Raw genomic sequence first — 21,402 nt, 5'->3', positions numbered from 1 at the left:
TAAAGCTGATAACTACACTTTCACCTGGGTTTCTTACTTAAGGACAAACTGCTTTTTGTTGAATCTCATTCCAGACAGAGAGATTTGGCATGAGCTTTCACTGCCTATAGATTTAATCTATTCTTTGACCCTGCCCTCGCCTGTCCACATTCCAGTCATTACCCTCCAATCTGTGATGCTGTAATTCATCAATATCCAGGACACAAGCTCAAATAAATCTAATGGCAGCAGCAAATTCAGACATTAAACTAGGCATTGACAACAATATTGCAACACAATGACGGCATAGAGTCATACAAGGAAAGTAGCTGATACCAGCCTTCACCATTTGCACCCTGGTGATGAGTACTTCAATAATTTTTCATAACCCTTATTACAGCAAAGGATAGTAAAAAATTTTGTGAAAAATACAAGCTTTAGGGTACTTGTTCATCTCACTTTTCCAGCACTTGCTCTCATCTCCATGGCTAGACATGAATTTCTACAATCAAACTTACTGAAGAATATATGGGAAGTTCAGCATGTTCTACAGTTATCTTTGAAGCTGGAAACCAGCATACTGTCAGACCAATGTATGCAGGCTACAACTTCGATGATACCAGAAGATAAATACTAAACGCTTACAGAAAATTAAAATCAGTCCACAAACCATTAATACACACTTAGCACATTGGTGTTTTTCTTAAATTGCTGACAAACAACAGAGCATTTGAAAATAAAGACTTTCAAGACAAACAAGTTGCAGCAAGTGGACTTATGTGAGTTTCAGTTTGCCCTTGGAGTTAATATGCTCCTGCCAGAACTCAAAACAAAAGGAGATTTCTTTCAAGTGCAGAGTCCCTGAAATCAATGCTGCCAATCACGCATGTCCAAAACCACAGTTAAGTACAGTCAGTTCCATAGAATGCTAACAGACAACTACATATAATATTGTCTAACTTCTGAGCGCCCACTCACATCAAATGGTAACAATTCAATTTGGATTTATGACAAAGCTCTTTTACTCTGATTGCGTCTCAAATCAACCAATCATGCTTGGTTCTGATAGGCAGCCTGCTTCTGTCATTTATTTTCAACTCTAATGAGGGAGGGCAGCTTCCATTTTAACTCTAGCTATTGATAAAGGAACTATAAGAAAGGACACTGAGTTCTCTCGCACAAAAATGTTTTTTCTTATTTTTCTTTCTGTCTCTGTTTGCAGGTTGTATTTCTTAAGATATGAGAATAAATGCTGTTGGCATTGCAAGGTGGGAAAATAGAAAAGGACACAAACCATTCATGGCATTACTGTTATGGTCCAACTATGTGAATTTTCTCTCAAAAATCCCAAATGGTGACATGAACTATCCTATGCAGGGGCAAACTCACAAAAGAGATTTTATATTACCAACCATCAATCAGGCATTTTTATAAGATCCACCCACAATTCATTAGATCGACTCAAGAAACTAGAAATCAATTTGATGAATCCTAATGCACAACCATACAACTGTGAACAGGCAGAATCGGCCATTAAACGTGCTTAGTAGCATCAGTGTAGTTTATTTAAAAAACAGTTCATTCAATAAATTCAGTTGGAATCAAAATGCAATTTTTCAATCACATTGAGCAGTAAAATCCAAATGAGAAGGACATATTTTCATTGAATATAGCACAATAGCAAAAAAGAGCAAGTCCTGCTTTGAAGTTTCCATTTTTCAACACATTTTATAAGACACAGCTGATAATGCTAAGGAATAGTGGTGATAATTGCACAGAATTGTTTTTAAGAATATATACCTAAGCTGCATTATTCTTTTCTTTTTTGATTTCCTCCTTCTACTTTACTACTCTGACATCACCCAATGTTTGTCTCACAACTTATATCGTTCCTTAGTAAAGAGCAGAGGGTAGAGTGGCAGGGTTTGTGTTTTCAGAACTGAGTTTGTGCTGTTCTTGAACTGGTTGTAGCAGCAAAATTCTTCTTTAACTTCCCTTCCTCTTTAGGGAAATGCTGCTTTAGCTTAAAACTGGGAAGTCATTTGGTGCAGAATCAAATAGGGAACCTGTATTATAAAATTTGATGGCAAGCTACGTAAGTAAAATGAGTGTGTGGAGCACAGGGTGATTGGAGCACAGAGTGTTTCGTAAACAGGCTGCTAAAGTCAGGAATTTGGTTCCAGCGGCATGTCTGCGCAGAGGGGAAAGCAGGTGCTCCTTTTTATTCTTCTTGCTTTACTTCCAGTAGCTGATGAATATTTTTTCTTTATCTCCAAGCTTCGGAAATGTAACTAGCCATAAATTTACTAAATAAGTAACTTATTAACTATTCAAACAAATAAATAAATAAGGTTAGACAGACATGGCAGGCTGCTATAGCTGCAACATGGGATTGTTTTTTGGAGAGCTCTGCGATCCCAGACAAAACGTATCTGCAGCTCCAGCAACTTTGGCCCTGAGCTGTTGAGCTGGAGTCTGAGCTACAGGTATTGCAGGGCATCAGGGGCTTATAATCTCTGGAATGTACATAATTGAGAAGTGATCTCACTAAAACATACAAGATTTTGAAGGGGCTTAACAGGATAAATACTGAGAGGTTGTTCCCCCGGTTAGGGAATCTAGAACACAGGGGCACAATATCAGGATAAGGGGTCAATGATTTAGGGCAGACATGAGGAACAATTTCTTCACTCAAGGTGTGCGAATCTTCAGAATTCTCTCCTAAGAGGGTTGTAGATGCTCCATCGTTGACTGTATTCAAGTCTGGGATAGACAGATTTTTGAGCGTTCAGAACATGAGAATATAAGGAATAGAAGCAGGAGAAGACCATACAGCCTGTTGAGCATGCACCACCATTCAATTTGACCATGGCTAACCATGAGCTTCAACTCCACTTTCCTGTGCACTACCCATATCCCTTGAATCCCGAAACCAAAACTCTTTCTATCTCAGCCTTAAATATATTCATCGATGGCGCTTCCATAACCCTCTGGGATAGAGAATTCCAAAGGTTCACAACCCTTGAGTGAAGACATTTTTCCTGATCTCAGTCCTAAATGATTGGCCCCTTACCCTGAAACTGTGCTCCCTTGTTCTAGATTCCCCAGCCAGGGGAAACAATATCTCAGTAGCTACCCTGTCAAGTCCCTTCATAATCTTGAATGTTTCAAAAAGACTACTTCTCATTCTACTGAACTGCAGAGATCATAGATGCAATTTACTCAGTCTCTTATCAAAGGACACCCTCTCATCCCAGGGACCAATCAAAGTGAACCTTTGCTGCACTGCCCCCAATGCAATTATATACTTCCTTAAATATGGAAGTCAAAATTGCACATAGTATTCCAGGTGTGGCTTCACCAAAGCCCTGTACAACTGTAGCAAGACTTCTTTATTCTTGTACTCCAATCCCCTTGTAAAAAAGGCCAACATGTAATTTGTCTTCCTAATCGCTTGCTGTACTTGCATGCTAACCTTTTGTGTACCTTGTATGAGAACACCCAAGTTTTTCTATCATCAACATTTACAAGTTTCATGTCTTTTAAACAATATTTTGCTTTTCTATTCTTACAACCAAAGCGAATAACCACATACTTCCACACATTATACTCCAGCAGCTATTTTGTTGCCCACTCACTTAACCTGTCTATATCTCTTTGCAGCCTGTTTGTGTCCTCCTGAGTGTGCATTCTGACCTAACTTTGTATCATCAGCAAACTTAGATATATTACTCTCTTCCATAACGTCCCATATGGTCTAGCGGTTAGGATTCCTGGTTTTCACCCAGGCGGCCCGGGTTCGACTCCCGGTATGGGAATCTACATTTTTCAAAGGTTACGGGGAGAAGGTGGGAGAATGGGGTTGAGAAGCTTATCAGCCATGATTGAATGGCGGAGCAGACTCGATGGGCCGAATGGCCTAATTTCTGCTCCTATGTCTTATGGTCTTCATCTAAGTCATTAATATAGATTGCAAGTAGCTGAGGCCCCTGCACTGATCCTTGTAGCACTCCACTCGTCGCAGCCTGACAACTTGAAAATACTCGATTTATGCCTACTCTTTGCTTTCTGTCTGTTAACTAACCCTCTATCCATGCTAATATATCACCCCCAACTCCATGAGCCCTTATCCTGTGTATTACCCTTTTGTGTGGCACCTTATCGAATACCTTTTAGAAATCCAGGGAATCAAGGGATCTGATGAGTGAGTAAGAAAGTGGAGTTGAGGTGAAGATCAGCCACAATTGTACTGAATGGTGGAATGGGTTTACTGAGCCATAGGATCAACTCCTACTCCTATTTCTTATGCCATCATCTTCATAACACGGACCTTAGTTCAGTGGCAAGCAAATCACAATGCTTGAAAACCAGTCGAGAATGGTGGTGGACAATTAAACAACGAACTGGAAGAAGCGGCTCCATAAATATCCCCATCCTCAATGATGGAGGAGCCCAGCACATCAGTGCAAAATACAAAGCTGAAGCATTTGCAACAATTTACTCAGCCTCTTATCAAAGGACACCCTCTCATCCCAGGGACCAATCTAGTGAACCTTCGCTGCACTGTCTCCAATGCAATTATATCCTTCCTTAGATATGGAAGTCAAAATTGCACATAGTATTCCAGGTGTGGCCTCATCGAAGCCCTGTACAACTGTAGCAAGATTTCTTTATTCTTGTACTCCAATCCCCTTGTAATAAAGGCCAATATGCAATTTGTCTTCCTAATTACTTGCTGTACTTGCATGCTGAAGCATTTGCTAGAAGGGCCGAGTGGATAATTAATCTCAGCCTCCTCCCCAGCATCACAATTGGCAATCTTCAGCCATTTCAATTTACTCCATATGATATAAAGAAATGGCTGAACATTGATGCATGCATTAACCCTTTAAATGACTCCACCCAATTCTGCTTCTGTCTTTTTTATATTCCTCCTTCTTAAAAAACTTAGCCAAAATGCCTTATAGTTTTTGTCCCAAAGCCACCAGCAGTCAAGCACTTTATTTTCTGAATAGTGGGGAACTTTTTTTTCCACTTTTCCTTTCATTCTTCCAGTGATAATTTAAGACTATACTCTCTTTGTCAACCAATACAAACAATCTTTTACTTTTGATGCCAGTTTGCACCAATTGGTGGCATTTTTGCCAAGTCAGAAGGATGCAGATTCAAGTATGCCATCTGGGCTAACACTTTAGTGCAGCAACCGTGCTGCATGATTAGGGATTCTGTCTTTTGGATGAGAAATGAAACTGAGGTTTTATGTGCCTGCTCAAGGCTATTTGCCAGAAATTGTATTGTGCACATTGGCTGCTGAATGTACTTCAAAAGTAATCCATTGGTTGCAAAGTATTTTGGTATGTCCCGAGGATGATAAGGCACTAGATCAATGCAAATTGCTTTCTTTCACTCTCTCGAAACCTTTCAGAATTTTGAAAACCTGTATTAGGTTCCCCATAACACACTAATCTCCAGTGAAAATAGCCTAATTCATGTACAAATCCATAATTCCATTGTTTTCATTCTCAGTGTCCCAAAACATGAAATCTAGAATCCAATTTGCCTTTTTAAGGACTCTTCAATCTCATCTCTCAACTTTAAAGATCACTGGAGCTGCACCTCCAAACGCAATTCCCAATTCCAAACATTTATGGAAAATTATATTTGATACATCCACTATCTCCTCTTTAAGTTCCTTCAGTTTTCTGAGGTGAATATCATTTAGCATTTTTTCCATTTGATAAAAAATTTGCTTACACTGTTGTAAGTAGCTCTTTAAGTCTCCCTTTCTCTGGCTCTCTTTAAAGATTTGAAGCCAGAAACATATGATGCCCAATCTAACCCCAGTTAAAAGCTACATTTTTAACATTGTACCCCTCCATTCTAAATTGTGGCTCAATTCCTAGGTTTTCTCCAATGCATTACATATTTATGCATTCACAATATAATCCAAATCCATTCAGAACATTTTTCCATTCCTTTTTTTTGTCACTTTTCTTGACTTCTACCCCATTAGCACTAAATCCACCAGACCTGCTATTTGGCACTGTTTTTCCCCATCACTGTACTTGTTTTTAACTCCTCACCTGTATGTTCTTAGGTAAGTATCATTCACCTGAAAAGAATATGTTACTGTTCTTCATGTTTTTGTACATTATCTGGATAATTAAAGATTTAAAAAGATATAGAATGCCTTAGAATTTAGCTGTTTTTTGCCTATAATCACTAACTGAGCATTCACAAATATAAACTCCATTTTATTGATTTAGCTTTGGCTATTTTGAATATTACTTGTAAAAAGATTAGTATATGTTAACTTGCTCATATCTCCAAGCCGAAAATAAAAATTCCTCCATTGTTATACCCAAAAATCATATTTAAAATATAGATTATGATATCTACTATGGTTCTCAGAGTAGTGGAATTCCTGGACCAACTAAAATAGAATTATTGAAAATCTGTTATTTGACAGTTTATTCTTGTATTAACAGAAGCAAAGTCGCAGTTATACTCACATAATCTTCAATGATTTCTTTGATGCCAGCAACTGTGAGGATGAAGATAAGTGGCATCAAAGTGGTATACCTTCCTGTGGGGGAGACATCTGGGATTTGCTAAAACAAACAACCAAGTCTTAGGTTAAACAAGGTCATTTTAGTTACAGTTCTTAAGTTAAACTACATCAATAATAATGAGATTAACACCTATGGTAATAAAAGTACTGGTGCAAAAGCCTAATCACCTCCCCATACTCCCATCATTGAATACCCCATCATCAACATCCTGATCATCACCGTTCCCCACAAACTTAATGGGACCAGCCACATAAATACTATGGCTGCAGGAGCAGGGCATAGGCAGTATATTCTGTATAAGAGACTCCTGTCCTGACTCCCCAAAGCCTTTCCACCATCAACAAAACACAAGAGTATGATGAAATACTCTCCACTTGCCTGGATGAGTGCAGCTCCTGCAATATGCAACAAAAGCACTTCCCAAACTATTTTCCAATACAACCCACTTTAAAAACATAAAAATTAATGCCACTCCAGGTGCCAACAAAAACAAAACAGCAATAAAGCAGCGTTTGCATATTATAGGTCAATATATAATACATCATATAAATATGAAAATCTATGATAAAATTCCCGGCTCCTCAGCATAGAGAAGGAAGGCTTTTGGCCCTGTGTGCCTGGTCAGGTAGAACCCAACTTGATAAGGATTGTTGATTTCCACGTTTCTTGATTCTTTTTTAAATAAACAATTGACGTGTATGCAGATTGCAGTTTATGCTGGGTTGCAGTTCTGCAGCTGCAACTATCTCTGGTACCTCGCCCAACTGCAGGTTCACCTGAAAATTTTAAGAGTCAGTATTAATAGTGCGTCAACTGTAGGAGGAGACAACCCAGCAGCACCTAATTCCCTCTATGGAACACATTTTCAGGCAGGGCCACAAATTGGTGGGAGGCATTCAAAGGTGAGATTCTATGGGCACAGTATAGACATGTCCCCACAAAGAAAAAGGTGGTACTGCCAAATCCAGAGCCCCCTGGTCATCCAGAAGCATACAGGCCAAGATAAAGCAGAAAAAGAAAGCTTATAACAGTCACAAAAGACTTAATACTGTAGAAAGCCTAGAGGTGTATACAAAGTGCAGGGGTGAAGTAAAAATGGAAATTAGGAAAGCCAAGAGAGGATACGAAAAAATATTGGCAGGTAAAATCAAAGAAAATCCTAAGATGTTTTACCGGTGCATTAAGGGCAACAGAATAACAAAGGAAAAGGTAGGGCCTATCAGAGGTGTACATGGTAACTTGTGGGTTGATGCAGAAGATGTGGGCAGTGTTCTCAATGAGTACTTTGTCTCTTTATTCACTAAGGAGAGGTGTGATGCAGACATTCTAGTGAAAGAGGAGGAGTGTGAAATATTAGATACATTAAGCATAGTGAAAGATGAAGTACTGGAGGGACTCATAACCTTGAAGGTGGATAAATCATCAGAGCCAGATGGAGTGTATCTCAGGCTGTTCAAGGAAGCCAGGAAGGAAATAGCAAATGCTCTGAGGATCACTTTCCAATCCTCACTAGATACAGACGAGGCCTCAGAGGATTGGAGATCTGCAAACGTTGTACCATTATTTTAAAAGGGTGCGAGGGATAGGCCAAAAAATTATAGGTCGGTCAGTCTGACTTTGGTGCTGGGCAAATTATTGGAAACAATTCTGAGAGACAGGATAAACTGTCACTCAGAAAGGCACGGATTGATCAGGGATAGTCAGCATGGTTTTGTTAGAGGAAGATCATGTTTTATCAATTTAATTGAATATTTTGAGGAAGTAACAAGGAGGATTGATGAAGGTAGTGTAGCGAATGTTGTCTAAATGGATTTTAGTAAGGCATTTGACAATGTCCCAACATGGCAGACTGGTCAGGTACGCAAGATCTCATGGGATACAGGGGAAGGTGGTGAGTTGGATCCAAAATTGGTTCAGTGACAGGAATCAGGGTAATGGTCGATGGATGTTTTTGTGAATGGAAAACTGTTTCCAGTGGTGCTCCACAGGGCTCAGTGTTGGGGCCCTTGCTGTTTGTTGTATATACTAATGATTTAAACTTAAACGTGGGAGGCATGATTGGGAAATTTGCAGATGACACAATAATTGGCCGTGTAGTTGATAGTGAAGAGGATAGCTGTCGACTCCAGAATGATACCAATGGTTTGGTTGAGTGGGCGGAGAAGAGGCAAATGGAATTCAATCCGGAAGAGTGTGAGGTAATGCATTTGGGGAGGGCAAACAAAGCAAGGGAATACTCAATAAACAGGAAGTTATTGAGAGGGGTTGAGGAAGTGAGAGACATTGGAGTACATGTCCACAGATCCATGAAGGTGGCAGGACAGGTGGACAAGTTGGTCAAAAAAGCATATGGAATGCTTTCCTTTACTGGAGGAGGTGTTGAATACAAAGTAGAGATGCAATGATGGGACTGTATAAAACGTTGGTTAGGCCACAGCTGGAATTTTGTGTACAGTTCTGGCCACCACATTATAGGAAGGACATAGTTGCTCTGGAGAGAGTACAGAGGAGATTTACAAGAATGCCGCCAGGGCTTGAAAATTGCAGCTATGAGGAGAGATTGGATAGGCGAGGGTTGTTTTCCTGAGAACCGAGGAGGCTAAGGGGTGGCCTAATTGTGGTTAATAAAATTATGAGGTGCCTAGATAGGGTAGACAGGAAAGGCTTGTCTGAGGGGTCAATTACCAGGGGGCATAGATTTAAGGTGATTGGTAGAAGGATTAGAGGGGACAAGAGGAAATGCTCAACTCATTTAAAAGGTACCGGGATCTGTATCTGAAGGTGCTGTAACCTGCAAGGCTACGGACCAGGTGCTGGAAAGTGGGATTAAAATAAGCGGCTAGTTTCTTTTTTCTCTTTTTGGCTGGCGCAGACACGATGGGCTGAATGGCCTCTTTCTAAAACATAACTTTTCTATGGTTCTACAGTTGCAGAGTTGTAATCTGGATTTTATTTCTCTTATGTATGGGCTTTCTTCCTAACACAGACATTGAAGTACCCTAATATCTTAACTAGAAGATTTGACAGTGCATATCAAAACAGGGAGACAAATAAATACATTTCATTCTTATATCATAAATATTACATTAACAGAGAGGTCAGTTAACATTTCTCATCAAGAGAGGGAGAATTAGTAATATATCTTGGCATCGTTTGCAATGTCATCATGAGATATTGATCTCTATAATGTTATTGGAAATTATTTTTTAAAATAGAGTTCTGGTGGGGTGTGTGTGTGTCTTAACTGGATTAAAGCCAGCTAGTCTGGGTGCTTTGATGTATAGCGGTTTTGAGAAGTTAATTAGGTAAATGTAAGGAGGGTAGAAGGTAACGTGTAAATTTACATTTGTTAAAAAAAACCTGCAGGTGAAATCTTGCACCTAGCTAGAATACGCCAAACGTGTTTATTTTTTTCAGCTTACTAATAAAATTGGTGGGATGAAAGGGTGTTATTGCTAGAAGAGGTAAAGTTAAAAGCCTAGTGATACAATGGAAAATTTACATTCAAAAGAAAGGTATGTTTCATGGAGAAAGGAGATTGCACGTAAGGTAGAGGCATTTTAAGATCCAACAGGTGTGAGAAGCCTCCAGCTTGTAAGCCTCAAGGTTCTGTGTGCAAGGAAAGAAACTTATTTTGAATGCGACTGTCCAGGGTGCATTTTGCCAGGTGTCTATTTAAATCCATGAGATTTACTGTTGCCTTACCAAGGGTGTAACTGAGAGTCAGGTTAATTAGGGGATTGTTGTAGTTATTATAGTAGTATTTTTGTAGGTATATGTATGTGTTCACAATCTTTGTATTAATAAATGTTTAATTTAGTTTTTTTAAAATCCTTGCGACTCGGTGGTCTTATTGCTATTGAATTCAAAGCCTGAATCTCAAAGTATACAAATTGCAAAAACGGGTTATAACAATTGTTTCAAGTCTCCATCTGAGATTTGAAAACTCAACCTTTACCATCGGCTGCATCATAATAACAATGTGGTCCATAGAGGGGATTAGGTGGTGCTGAGTTAGCTCCTCCCACAGCTGTTAAGCTATTAATACTGACTAATACTGAACCAGCAGTTGAGCAAAATGCCAGAGAAAGCTGCAAATCTGTGAAACTGCAAACCAGTAAAAAGGGACAGTCTGCAATACAAGTCAACATAGTTTTTAATTTTAAAAAAAGTGAAAATCAAGAACACTTATCAAGTTGGATTCTACCAGATCAGACACAAAAGGCCAAAAAGCCTACCTTCTCTGCTATAAACTTTAAAAAATACCTTTAGGCTGGCTAAAGAGAGGGTAGGGAGATGGAGGGATAAGAGACATGTGGATAGAACAAGGGCTTTAAGTTACATCTGTTGAAATTGCCTCCTTTAATTACCAGTGCACTGCTCTTTTCCCAGTGAAACTTTTAACAAGTCATGGAATAGCCAGATTGCTGAAGCTGTTTGGAAGAAAATAATTCACTGCGAGAACAATACAGGAGAATAGCATGATTTCATTTCTAATGACCCCATTTGCTGTTTCTGCGACCCCAACTGCGTTTGTGCCCTATAGTTTGGGAACTGCTGTGTTTCATGTTTAATGACAGCAAAGCTTCTCAGTGCTCTCTCATTGTAGGTCTTTATTGAACTGATCTCTAGATATCTGCTTACAGAGGCTGCCTCATAGCAGAGGTCACCTGACTACAGAAAGCCAGATGGGACATGTAGAACTGATTGCATTTCAAACCCAAACATCCCCCTTTTAATACCGAACAAAAAACAAATTGGCTTGCACGATCATGTGTGACTGAGAGTTACCCAAGTTACCCACTATATACCTACTCTTCTCATGTGTCAACAACTGTTGTGGTTCCGTTGCCATTCTTGGGGGCTTGTGGACCTCTGTGATTGATGGTAGTTCCATACTCAATGCAGCTGCTGAAATCCATCTTCCTGATTGGCTGATTGCTGTAAAGGAATGGCTTCATTAGTTGTTCCATGATGCCTGCGGTTGTGCCGGTATATTTGGTTGTTTGCTTCCATCTCGAATGATCGGGGTGACAATTTTTCTATGCATGTCCCATATTTCCACATGGGCTGACTCCTGTTGAGAGCATTGAGGGTTTGTACCTTGACTAGCTCCTCATGTTTTTCCATGGCTACATATTGCTTCGTCAAGGAGTCTTTCAGGGTGGCAACTTCTTTGTGTGCCTTTTCTGCCTGCTATTTGCCTGGCTGTATGTCTGGTTGAGTTTTATCAACTCCCGCGTTGATTTGCCAACGGTGGAATTGAGGGTCTTTATTTCCTCCTGGTATCTTTGTGTTGTCTCTGAAATTTGTTTGTTCAGATCTCGCACAGCTTGGCTCATAGAAGATTTCAGTTTATTGTGCATTTTCAATGGTATATACTCAACTAGAATCTTGCACTTCAAATCTGTCAGTTCAGCTTTGATGGGAACATTTTCCTGTCGAACTGCTTCACTTACCTTTGGTTTGTCCAATTCATTGTACCGACGTAGTCGGCAACCATCTTTTGGTTTACATGAATATTGTCTCCATCTTTCTGGGGTCTTCTGTCTCCCTTGCTCTGAAGTCTTTTGTTTTCCTCTCTCTGGGGTATTTTGTTGCCCTACCACTGGGGTTTTTTGTTACCCTTTCTCTGTTTGCACATTCAGGGTTACCAGTCCAAGCTGCAGCTTGCTTCAGCTGAGTGGTTGCTGCGATCTCACCTATGATCTGAAACGGTAGATCTTCTTTCTTGTCATTGCATTGAGCTCTCAAAATAATTTGTCCTCTCAGTATGAATATCGTGCCATCATGTCACAACATTGAACTACTTCGGACAAGTCTGTGAATAGCAATAGCATGACACACCTGTGTCTATCTGACACTTGTTCACTTGCTACTCTCTTGAGGTTGTCATTATAACAGTCACAAACCATTTATCACCTATAGACTTGACAAAACCAACAACTTCTTGTATCGTGTATAGTTCTTGATCAGGCTTTTCCACTGATGTCTCTCCTGTGGCCATTTATATAGGCTTATTTTGCTTTTTAGCTAAACACTTGTGTGCAAAATGATTTAGCTTCTTGCAGTTAAGACTGGGCCAATGTTGGGAAATCCTTCTTTTCCTTTGTATAATGTCCTCCACAGTATTCGTATTCTGCCCTTTGTCTGCAATCACTCTGCTCTTTTGGCCTGTAATGTCTCTCAGTGTAATGTATCTTCATACATGTGCTCTAACTGACAGTTTACAACTTCCACATTTCTATACATGTCCATCGCTTTCTTGAGCAGTTTCTCATTTTTCAGTGGACTTTCGCTCATCGAGTGGTCTCGTATACCTAAGGTTAACCTATTTTTAATCAAATCATCTTTCAGCTGTCCAAATTCAAAGGATTCTGCAAGCTATGTTACTGCAGTTACATATTGTTCAATGGTTTCCTTTTAGGTTGAGCTCTAGTGTTAAATACATAGTGTTGATGCGTAACATTCACTCAGGGGTTCAAAGCATTCATTCAAGACTTTCAAAATCCCTGCCCTTTTTTTTTGTTCATCAGTTAGATTTAAAGTGATATACACTTTGTAACAGTCCCTCCCTAGCGTGTGAAAAGTGCGGCTACTCTTATCGGTTCTGGCTTGTTAAGTAAGTCTGTTGTAATCTTGTAGTTTTGCCACTGCAAACGTAAAAACTGCCAGTTCTACCATGTATCATCTTTCAATTCAACAGTGCTTGGAAAAGAAAGTTTCACGTCATGTTCACTTATCCAGTATTTTACTTGCAACCTTCCATTTGTTTGCTTTTCCTTGTTCTTTTTCTGCAACTTTTAACATTGCCTCGGTTCTCAGTGTATTCTCTGCAGAATTTGCAGGATTTCAAATCTCAATTTTAGCTCCACTTCCTGACATCATGTTTTGTGTTTAAAGACAGCAGAGCTTCGCAGTACTTTCTCATTGTAGGTCTTTACTGAACTGACACCTAGATGTCTGTTTACAGAGAATGCCTCATGGCAGAGGTCACCTACAGAAAGCCAGGCTGGACATGGAGAACTGATTGCATTTCAAACCCAAACATGCTGCTCAAAGAGCTCAACAACATTCATGACAAGGCAGTCCATTTGATTAGCACCTTAAACATTAATTCCCTCCACCACCAGCACACTGTAGATGCAGTATAATACACCTACAAGATGCACTGCAGCAACTTGCCAAAGCTTCTTAGACAGCATCTCCCAAACCCAGAAGGGAACACTATCATCTTCATGCTCCACTCAAAGTCACACATCATCCTGGCTTAGGCAAATATCTCATGGTATTGGGGGCACCATATTATCATGAATTGAGGAACAGGTAACAGGCAGAAAACAGAATAAGAATAAACAGATTAGTTCCAGGTTGGAATGGTGTAATTAGTGGTGAGACCAAACCTACAGAGTCATAGCTACATCTGTAGCATCTAAACAGATTGAAGGAAGGCCAAAGGTAAGTAAAAGGTCTCCATTAGTTTGAGAATGCAGTGTATAACATGCTGCACATGTGCTGGGTAGCTGGAAATATGCAGGGAGTCTTATAGAAATTAAAGGTAAGCTATAAACTTTTCAGAAGCTAGGGTTAAGGATATTGATAGATGATCTTATGAAGGGCATTATAATTGCTTTACACCTTAGTACAAATTATATAATGATAGGGTCTGTCAAATTGCCACAGAATAATCAATATATTTAGTGAGGACGCCCCCCACCTCAAGAATTCTTAATCTGCCTCTGCTTTTATCTTTACTCCTCACCTAGCCCCTAGGTAATAAAGAAACATTGAATAATATCAAAATACAATTCAACAGCGCTACTATTATTAGGACAACAGTTAACATAGGAATATAGGAGCAGGAGTAGGCCATTCAGCCCTTCAAGCCTGCTCTGACATTCAACAAGATCACAGCTGATCTGGTCTCAACTCACTTTCTTGCCTGCCTTCCATAACCCTTGACTCCCTTGTCTACCAAAAATCTGTCTATAATTCAATGGCCCAATGAGGAAAAGAATTCCACATACCAAGGGCCCTCAGAGAAAAAAATTCTCCTCATCTCCATCTTAAATCCATGCCGTGCCCCCTAGTTCTAGTCTCCTCCACAAGTAGGAACATTTGCCCTGTACCTGCCCTAACAAGTCCCCTCAAGATCTTATACATTAAAATAAGATTACCTCTTATTCTTCTAAACTCTAATAGGTATAGGCCAACCTGTTCAACCTTTCTTCCTAAGATAAGCCCTTCATCCCAGGAATGAATCAAGTGAACCTTCTCCGAACTGCTTCTAATGCAATTATAATTTTTTTCAAATAAGGAGACCAAAACTGTACACAGTATTCCAGATGTGGTCTCACCAAGGCCCTGTACAGCTGCAATAAAACTTCCCTACTTTTATATTCCATTCTCCTTACAATAAATGCCAATATTTAATTTGCCTTCTTAATCACCTGCTGTACCTGCACACTAACTTTTTGTGAATCATGTACCAGGACACCCAAATCCCTCTGTACCACCAAGTTCTGCAATCTCTCTCCATTTAAACAGTACATTGCTTTTCTATTCTCCTGCCAAAGTGGACAAGTTCACATTTCCCTATATTGTACTCCATCTGCCAAATTTTTGCCCACTCATTTAACCTTTGCAGACTCTACCTCCTCCTGACAACGTACTTTCCTATCTATCTTGGTGTCGTCATCAAATTCAGCTACCATACATTCGGTCCCTTCTTCCAAATTATTGATTGAGATTATAAATAGTTGAGGCCTTAGTACTGATCCCTGTGGTACTTCACTAGTTACAGCTTGCCAAACCGAATAAGACCAATTTATCTCTACTTGCTGCTTCTTGTTAGCTAACTAATCCTTTATCCATGCTAATATCTTACCTTCTATACCATGTTCTCCTGTCTTGTGTACCATGATGTTTTCTTGTGTCAATTGAACCATTGATGTGACATCCTAACAAATGCTTTCTGGAAATCATCACACCTACACCACATCAACAGGTTCCCCTTTATTCTTGTTTGTTCCTTCCTCAAAAGACGCTAATAAATTAGTTAAACTTATAAGATAAGTTAAAAGGAAAATCGTTAAGCCCCTTAATTGAGATTGTTAGATCAATCACTTCCAGCATGTCAATGCTGAATGGCAGGAGTTTCTGTGATTTCACACCCAGAGATTGCTCAGAGATGCTCAGGGAAGTTATGCTAAATTTATATAAGACATTCGTTAGCTCTCAGCTGGAATATTATGTACAATTCTGGGCACCATATTATAGGAAGGATGTGAGCACATTGGAGAATGCAGAAAAGAATGGCTCCAGGGATGAGAAACTTCAGGTATGAGGATAGATCGGAGAGGTTGGGACTGTTCTCCTTGGAGAGAAGGCGGCTGAGAGGAAATTTGATAGAGATGTTCAAAATCATGAGGGGGCTGGACAGAGTCGATAGGGAGCAGCTGTTCCCACTCGTAAAAGGATCAAGAAAGAGGCAACACAGATTTAAAGTGACTTGCAAAAGAAGCCAGTGTGACATGAGAAAAACTTTTTCATACAAGTGGTTCGGGTCTGGAATGCACTGCCTGGAAGTATGGTGGAGGCAGGTTCAATTGAAGCATTCAAGAGGACATTAGATAATTATTTGAATAGAAACAATGTGCAAGGGTACAGGGAAAAGGCATGGCAATGGCACTAGATCATAATGCTCATGTCTGCCAGTGCAGACATGATGGGCCAAATGTCCTCTTTCAATGCCATTAAGATTCCGTGATATGAAACAAGGATTTGATTAGTTACTGTCATTTCCGGTTTGCATTCTGAGTCAGAAACAACTATCAGAAGTAAAAATTTATCAGGAATGAACTCCTGATTCCTTAGTAAATATTCTCTTACTTTTAATTGAAGTAATTGCACGTACATGGGGTAAAGAGAGAAGAGGTTTATGCATTTTTACTCCAGTCAGGAAAGAAAGCCTTTAAGTGCAAACCTGACCAGAAATATTGGTCCTAAAATTGTAAAAATATTCACCAATTTATTGGGCACAACTTGCAAGAACATGCGAGAAGACATTCAATTTTTGGGGTACATCTCGCCATCCATACACATTTTCTCCACCAAAGGCACTGACTTTAAGAACTTTCAACAAACTATAAAAAAAAGCGAGAGGTAGCTAGATTGCTATCTACTAAGGATCTATCTATCCAGCTCGATTAAAAAATAGGATTGAAAGAAATGTGAATTAGGCAAAGAAAAACACCCGAGGAAGGTAACATCATGAGCAAATGAGAGTTAGCACTCAATCTTACCAAACACCCTTTCCATAACAATCTTATTGGAGTGATGCAACATAAATTATGATGTTTGCTTTCAGCGCTGATCCACGTATTTTTTGTAAAGATGCTGACTGACAGGGGAATTTCAACTAACAATTATTAAACTAGTCAGAAGACAGAAAAGAGCTGTAACAGATGTTACAATGATCACTAATAAAATTCTGCTGAGCATACAGTAACGCAGCAGGTAATTACAGATCATATTCCTGTCTCTGCATTCAAAGCAATGATCATAAATTTGGGTGTCGCAAAAGGCCACTTCACAGTGGCACAAATCCAAACCGGGGTTGTTAAGAATGAGGCCATCCACACAGTTCCTTGTTAGACAGTGATAAGTGATGCAACAGTAGACATAAAGCTCCTGCTGGAAATCAGCACTTTTCAACGAAAAAATACAAACCAAGAAGCAGGCCCAATTGTTCAAAACTTCAAATTATTCAGCACTCAGCAGAATTTCTCATGAAAATGGAATGATAAATCTTAAAAGAGACACGCCACCCTACATCAGAACTATTTAAGTTTACCTTTCCGACAACTGTTTTAAGCTTCCTTCATAAAATGCTTCATAATGGAGTGGCTTCAATTTTCATGTGTAAACGAGGAAAGGAAAACTAAACCAGTAAATTGTCTCACTGCACATGAGGAATCAAGATGATAAATTAGCCTCACTAAATTATTGGAGATCCCACTTTGCTGCATCAGTTGATCTCAAGCAGTTAGCAGTTGGTATGCCATGCTCTAGAATTTGTCTCAAAATCCTTAGGTTGGTGGGGTCAGGGAACGGGGGGTGGATAGGAACACCAAAGGTTCGTTGTCCTTATTGTTAGTCAGTGACCCTTTAACAGCGTGTTTGGTTGTAATGGCAAGTGATAACAAAATAATCTTAAGTTATAAGTTACCAGATCCCAATCCTTATATCATTAGCATATACACTAACAATTTAGACATAAGTTTAGACACAATGAAGGGGAAAACATCAGTAGAAATAATACAAAATTAGAGCAGAATCTTACCCAAACATGTCCAAGTTAAACTTACTTGTAATAAGGCTATAAAAAGAAAGAAAGCATTCGCAGCTCTTCTGATCTGTTCATACAAGAAGCGAGGCAGAAATGTTATCAGGCTGTATTTTGCTGTGCTGTTGATCATAAAGAGAAGAATATTGTCATATCCGTAAGAAAAATCAAACCATATAAAAAAATTACAACTCATAATTCCTTCTTATAAAAGAAAACAGTCAGTCTACTAAGACTAAGGACTATTATTTTCTCAGCAAAGGCAAATTATTACCCAGAAGTATCAGTCACCATCTGAAAGAAAAATATTTGTCAACATTTCAGGTACTTTCATCAGAGCTGATGAAAATTCTAATAAAAGGTCTCAGCTGAAACATTAACCAATCTCCTTTTCACTCAACATATATTCATTCAAGTTAACTTCCTGTTTCTGGAAAGCAGGGGTAACAGGCCACAAGCAAATCTCTCTACCAAGAAAATGGAACACTGAAGAGGAAGGTGGGAAAGATACTCTGTTGCATTTCTAACATGCCAGAGCACTTAAGGAATGCATGAAACCAGGAAGCCAGAAGGGAAAGAGGGTGAAGAAAACCTGGCCAGAGAAATATGCAAGGAGGAAGTGCATGGGCATCAATTCCAAGAACATCATTAGAGATACTATTTCTGCAGTGAAGCATTTTCCTAGTCCATTCGTTTCTGACTGTTAGACACAAAGTGAAATAAGCTATACAGGTCATAAGTTCTCACATTCAATTCCTAGTCTGTACTCATTGGTTGATCTTACCCAGGCAACAGCCAAGGAAGTATAATTAGCCTCATCGCCTCTGAATCAGAAGGCAATGTCTCTTCTAAATATTTTCATGTGTATTTGAGTGCCTGGGACAATTAGTTTCTATGTGTGATTACACAACAAATGGGACAGCTTGTGAGCGGTTCCTGTTTTCGGGTTTCTGCATGGCAGAGCACACGCGAGCTTATAGGGAACATTGGTTGTGGGTTTAAACTCAATTCCATAGATTTGAGCGCAAAATCAAGGCTGACACGACAGTGCAATACTAAGGCAATGCTGCACTATCCAAGGTGCTGTCCTTCGGATGAAACATTAAACTGAGGTCCCATCTCAGATGGATATAAAAGATCCCACAATACTATTTCAAAGAATAGCAGGGGCATTCATTCCAGGATCCAGGCCAATATTCATCAACCAACATCACTGAAACAGATTATCTTGTCCTTATCTCATTGCTATTGCTAGGACCTTGCAGTGTACAAACTGGCCGCCTCACTTCCTATATAACAGCAGCAACCGCTCTCCAAAAGTATTTCGCTGGCTGTCTAGTGCTTTGGAACATCCTGAGGTTGTGAAAGGCACTATACAAACATGCAAGCCTTTTCTTTTAATATGTCCTTTGGCTGGCAGGGGAAAAAAAATCAGCTCCTGGTCGCCGACATGTGAAATTCTTTTAATAAAATGCACCTCCATAGAACTGGTGGGAAAGGGTAAATAAATAAACTTTAACAACCGGTACTTAAAAGATGTGTAGGTGAAGAGAATACTGAACAACAGCAGCAGTGGAAAGTGCAGACAAGGCAATAAGGAGAAAGCATGCACTCTACTCAGTTATTGTGATGCTTGATAGTATTGCAAGGCAACATGGAGAAGGTCTTAAAACGCTCTGCATATAAATAACTTTGCATCCTCATCAAGATATTATTGACAGGTTAGCACTTAAAGACAATTTCTTTCTTTCCACCCTTCCCTCCTTCCTCCATACATTTGATACATAAACAGTGAGTCTGCCCATTCTTGGGAGCCTCTTCTTTGACTAAACAGTAAAAAACTAACACAATGCAAATGTCATATTCTAAAAATACAGCATAATAAAACAATCACACTCTCTATCACGCTTCAGACAACACGTCTGTTGAAGAGACAGACATCCTGTGTATACTGAAAGTGTTAAACATCTAAAGACCATCTGAAGTCCCAGCAAAACATTTTCTAAGTACAAATTGTGGTGAAAAGGCAATGGCCATGATCAAGCTTTGCCGCATTCCCAACAAAACTAGTGCCCCAAAAACGCTGGCAGGGATTTTCCGGCTTTATCATGGCGGGACCCGCCACAGGAGATTTGGCGGCCCAGCCAAAAGTCCATTGACTTTCAGCGGAACGGGACAATTCCGACAGTGGGCGGGGCCAGAAAATCCCACCCACCGATAAGTCCACAAGTGTCTTTTTGCTCAGGGGATGGCTAATAGTATTAACGCAAATCAGTGTGGTTAAGCAGGGCCCAGGAGAGGGGAGTGCGGACGGTGCCAAACACCGGGGCCTAGGGGCAAGGTGCGGAGTGCCCGGGCTCAGTGCTGTAGGGGTGTTGTGAGAAGCCAGGCCTAAACAGAATTTTTGGGGAAAAAAAATTGGAATTAATTTTTAAAGCCGGTTCTTCAGCTTAGTTTCAGTGAGCTGCTGCGCTGCTACTTCTGACCTCCGGCAGCTTCGCGGTTCCGATTTTGAAAAGCCCGCCAAAAAACTACAAAGTGCCTGAAGGTCAGAAACAGCTTCTGAGAGTGTTCTTGATTGAAGATCTGTTTGAAAGCTGGTAAGTCGCTTAATTATTTTAGAGTTAATTGGATGCTGGAGAAGGGGGAAGGATAGGGGGATATGAGGGGGTAGGGCGTGTGGGGTTGGGGGGGGTGAGGGAGTAGGGTCTGAGTCTGAGGTGGGGGAGGTGAGAGAGTGGGGGGGGGAAAGTTGAGGGAGTGGTGTAAGGTGAGGGAGTAGGGGGTGAGGTGAGGGAGTGGGGATGAGGTGAGGGAGTGGGAGTGAGGTGAGGGAATAGGGGGTGAGGTGAGGGGTAAGGTGGCGGAGTGTGGGTTGAGGTGAGGGAGTGGAGGGTGAGACGAGGGAATGTGGGGTTGAGACGAGGGAGTGTGGAGGGTTGCGGTGAAGTGAGGTGAGGTGGGGGTGAGAAGTGAGGTGAGGTGGGGGTGTGAGATGAGGGTGGTTGGGGGTGAGGGTGGTTGGGTAGGTAGTGAGTTGAGGGCCTGGTAGGGTGAGGTGAGGGGGTGAGGGCGGTGGGGCTCTGTGGGGTTGAGGGGGGTACGGTGAGGGGGTGAGGCGAAGAGAGGTGAGGGCAGTGGGGCCTAGTGGAGGTGAGGTGAGGGGTTGAGGTGAAAAGGAAGTGAGGTAAGGGGGCGGGGATGGGGGTTTGAGGTGAGGAAGTCAGCGTGTGTGGGGGAGAGGTGATGGGTGGGGGTGTGAGGTGAGGGGGTGAGGGCAGTGGGGCTGTGTTTGGTTGTGGGGGTGGGAGTGTGTGAGGGTGAGGGTATAGGGGTGAGGTGAGGGGGGAGAGGCAAAGCGGTGGGAGGTATGTGGGGAGCTGGGAGGTAGGGTGGGTTTTGTGGGCATGGGGTGGGGGGGTCACTTTTAAAGTTTAGTACCACAAAATGAAATACTGTACAGGTCTCAAGATTTGTTTTTGAATTTAAAACGGCATATAAACA

The 21,402-nt window shown here is 40.6% G+C and overlaps 1 protein-coding gene and 1 non-coding gene across 3 annotated transcripts in view; one reads left to right on the top strand and one right to left on the bottom strand.

Annotated features, from left to right (window-relative positions):
- Positions 1 to 21,402, bottom strand: part of atp8a2 (ATPase phospholipid transporting 8A2) — a 624,855-nt gene that overhangs the window by 495,565 nt on the left and 107,888 nt on the right. For both annotated transcript variants that reach the window (XM_078545400.1, XM_078545401.1), the window contains 2 exons: positions 17,921 to 18,020; positions 6,492 to 6,590 (listed from right to left, as the gene is read on the bottom strand). In XM_078545400.1, coding sequence (XP_078401526.1) covers positions 6,492 to 6,590; positions 17,921 to 18,020 — 199 coding nt within the window. The remainder of the gene's footprint in view (positions 1 to 6,491; positions 6,591 to 17,920; positions 18,021 to 21,402) is intronic.
- trnae-uuc (transfer RNA glutamic acid (anticodon UUC)) lies at positions 3,726 to 3,797 on the top strand. The gene has a single exon. It is a non-coding gene; the product is annotated as a tRNA-Glu (tRNA).

This window comes from Cetorhinus maximus, chromosome 7, assembly GCF_964194155.1.
Source record: "Cetorhinus maximus chromosome 7, sCetMax3.hap1.1, whole genome shotgun sequence".
Classification (NCBI taxonomy): Eukaryota; Metazoa; Chordata; class Chondrichthyes; order Lamniformes; family Cetorhinidae; genus Cetorhinus; species Cetorhinus maximus.
The sequence above is the reverse complement of the archived record's forward strand: the minus strand, read 5'-3'. Positions and strand labels throughout refer to the sequence as shown.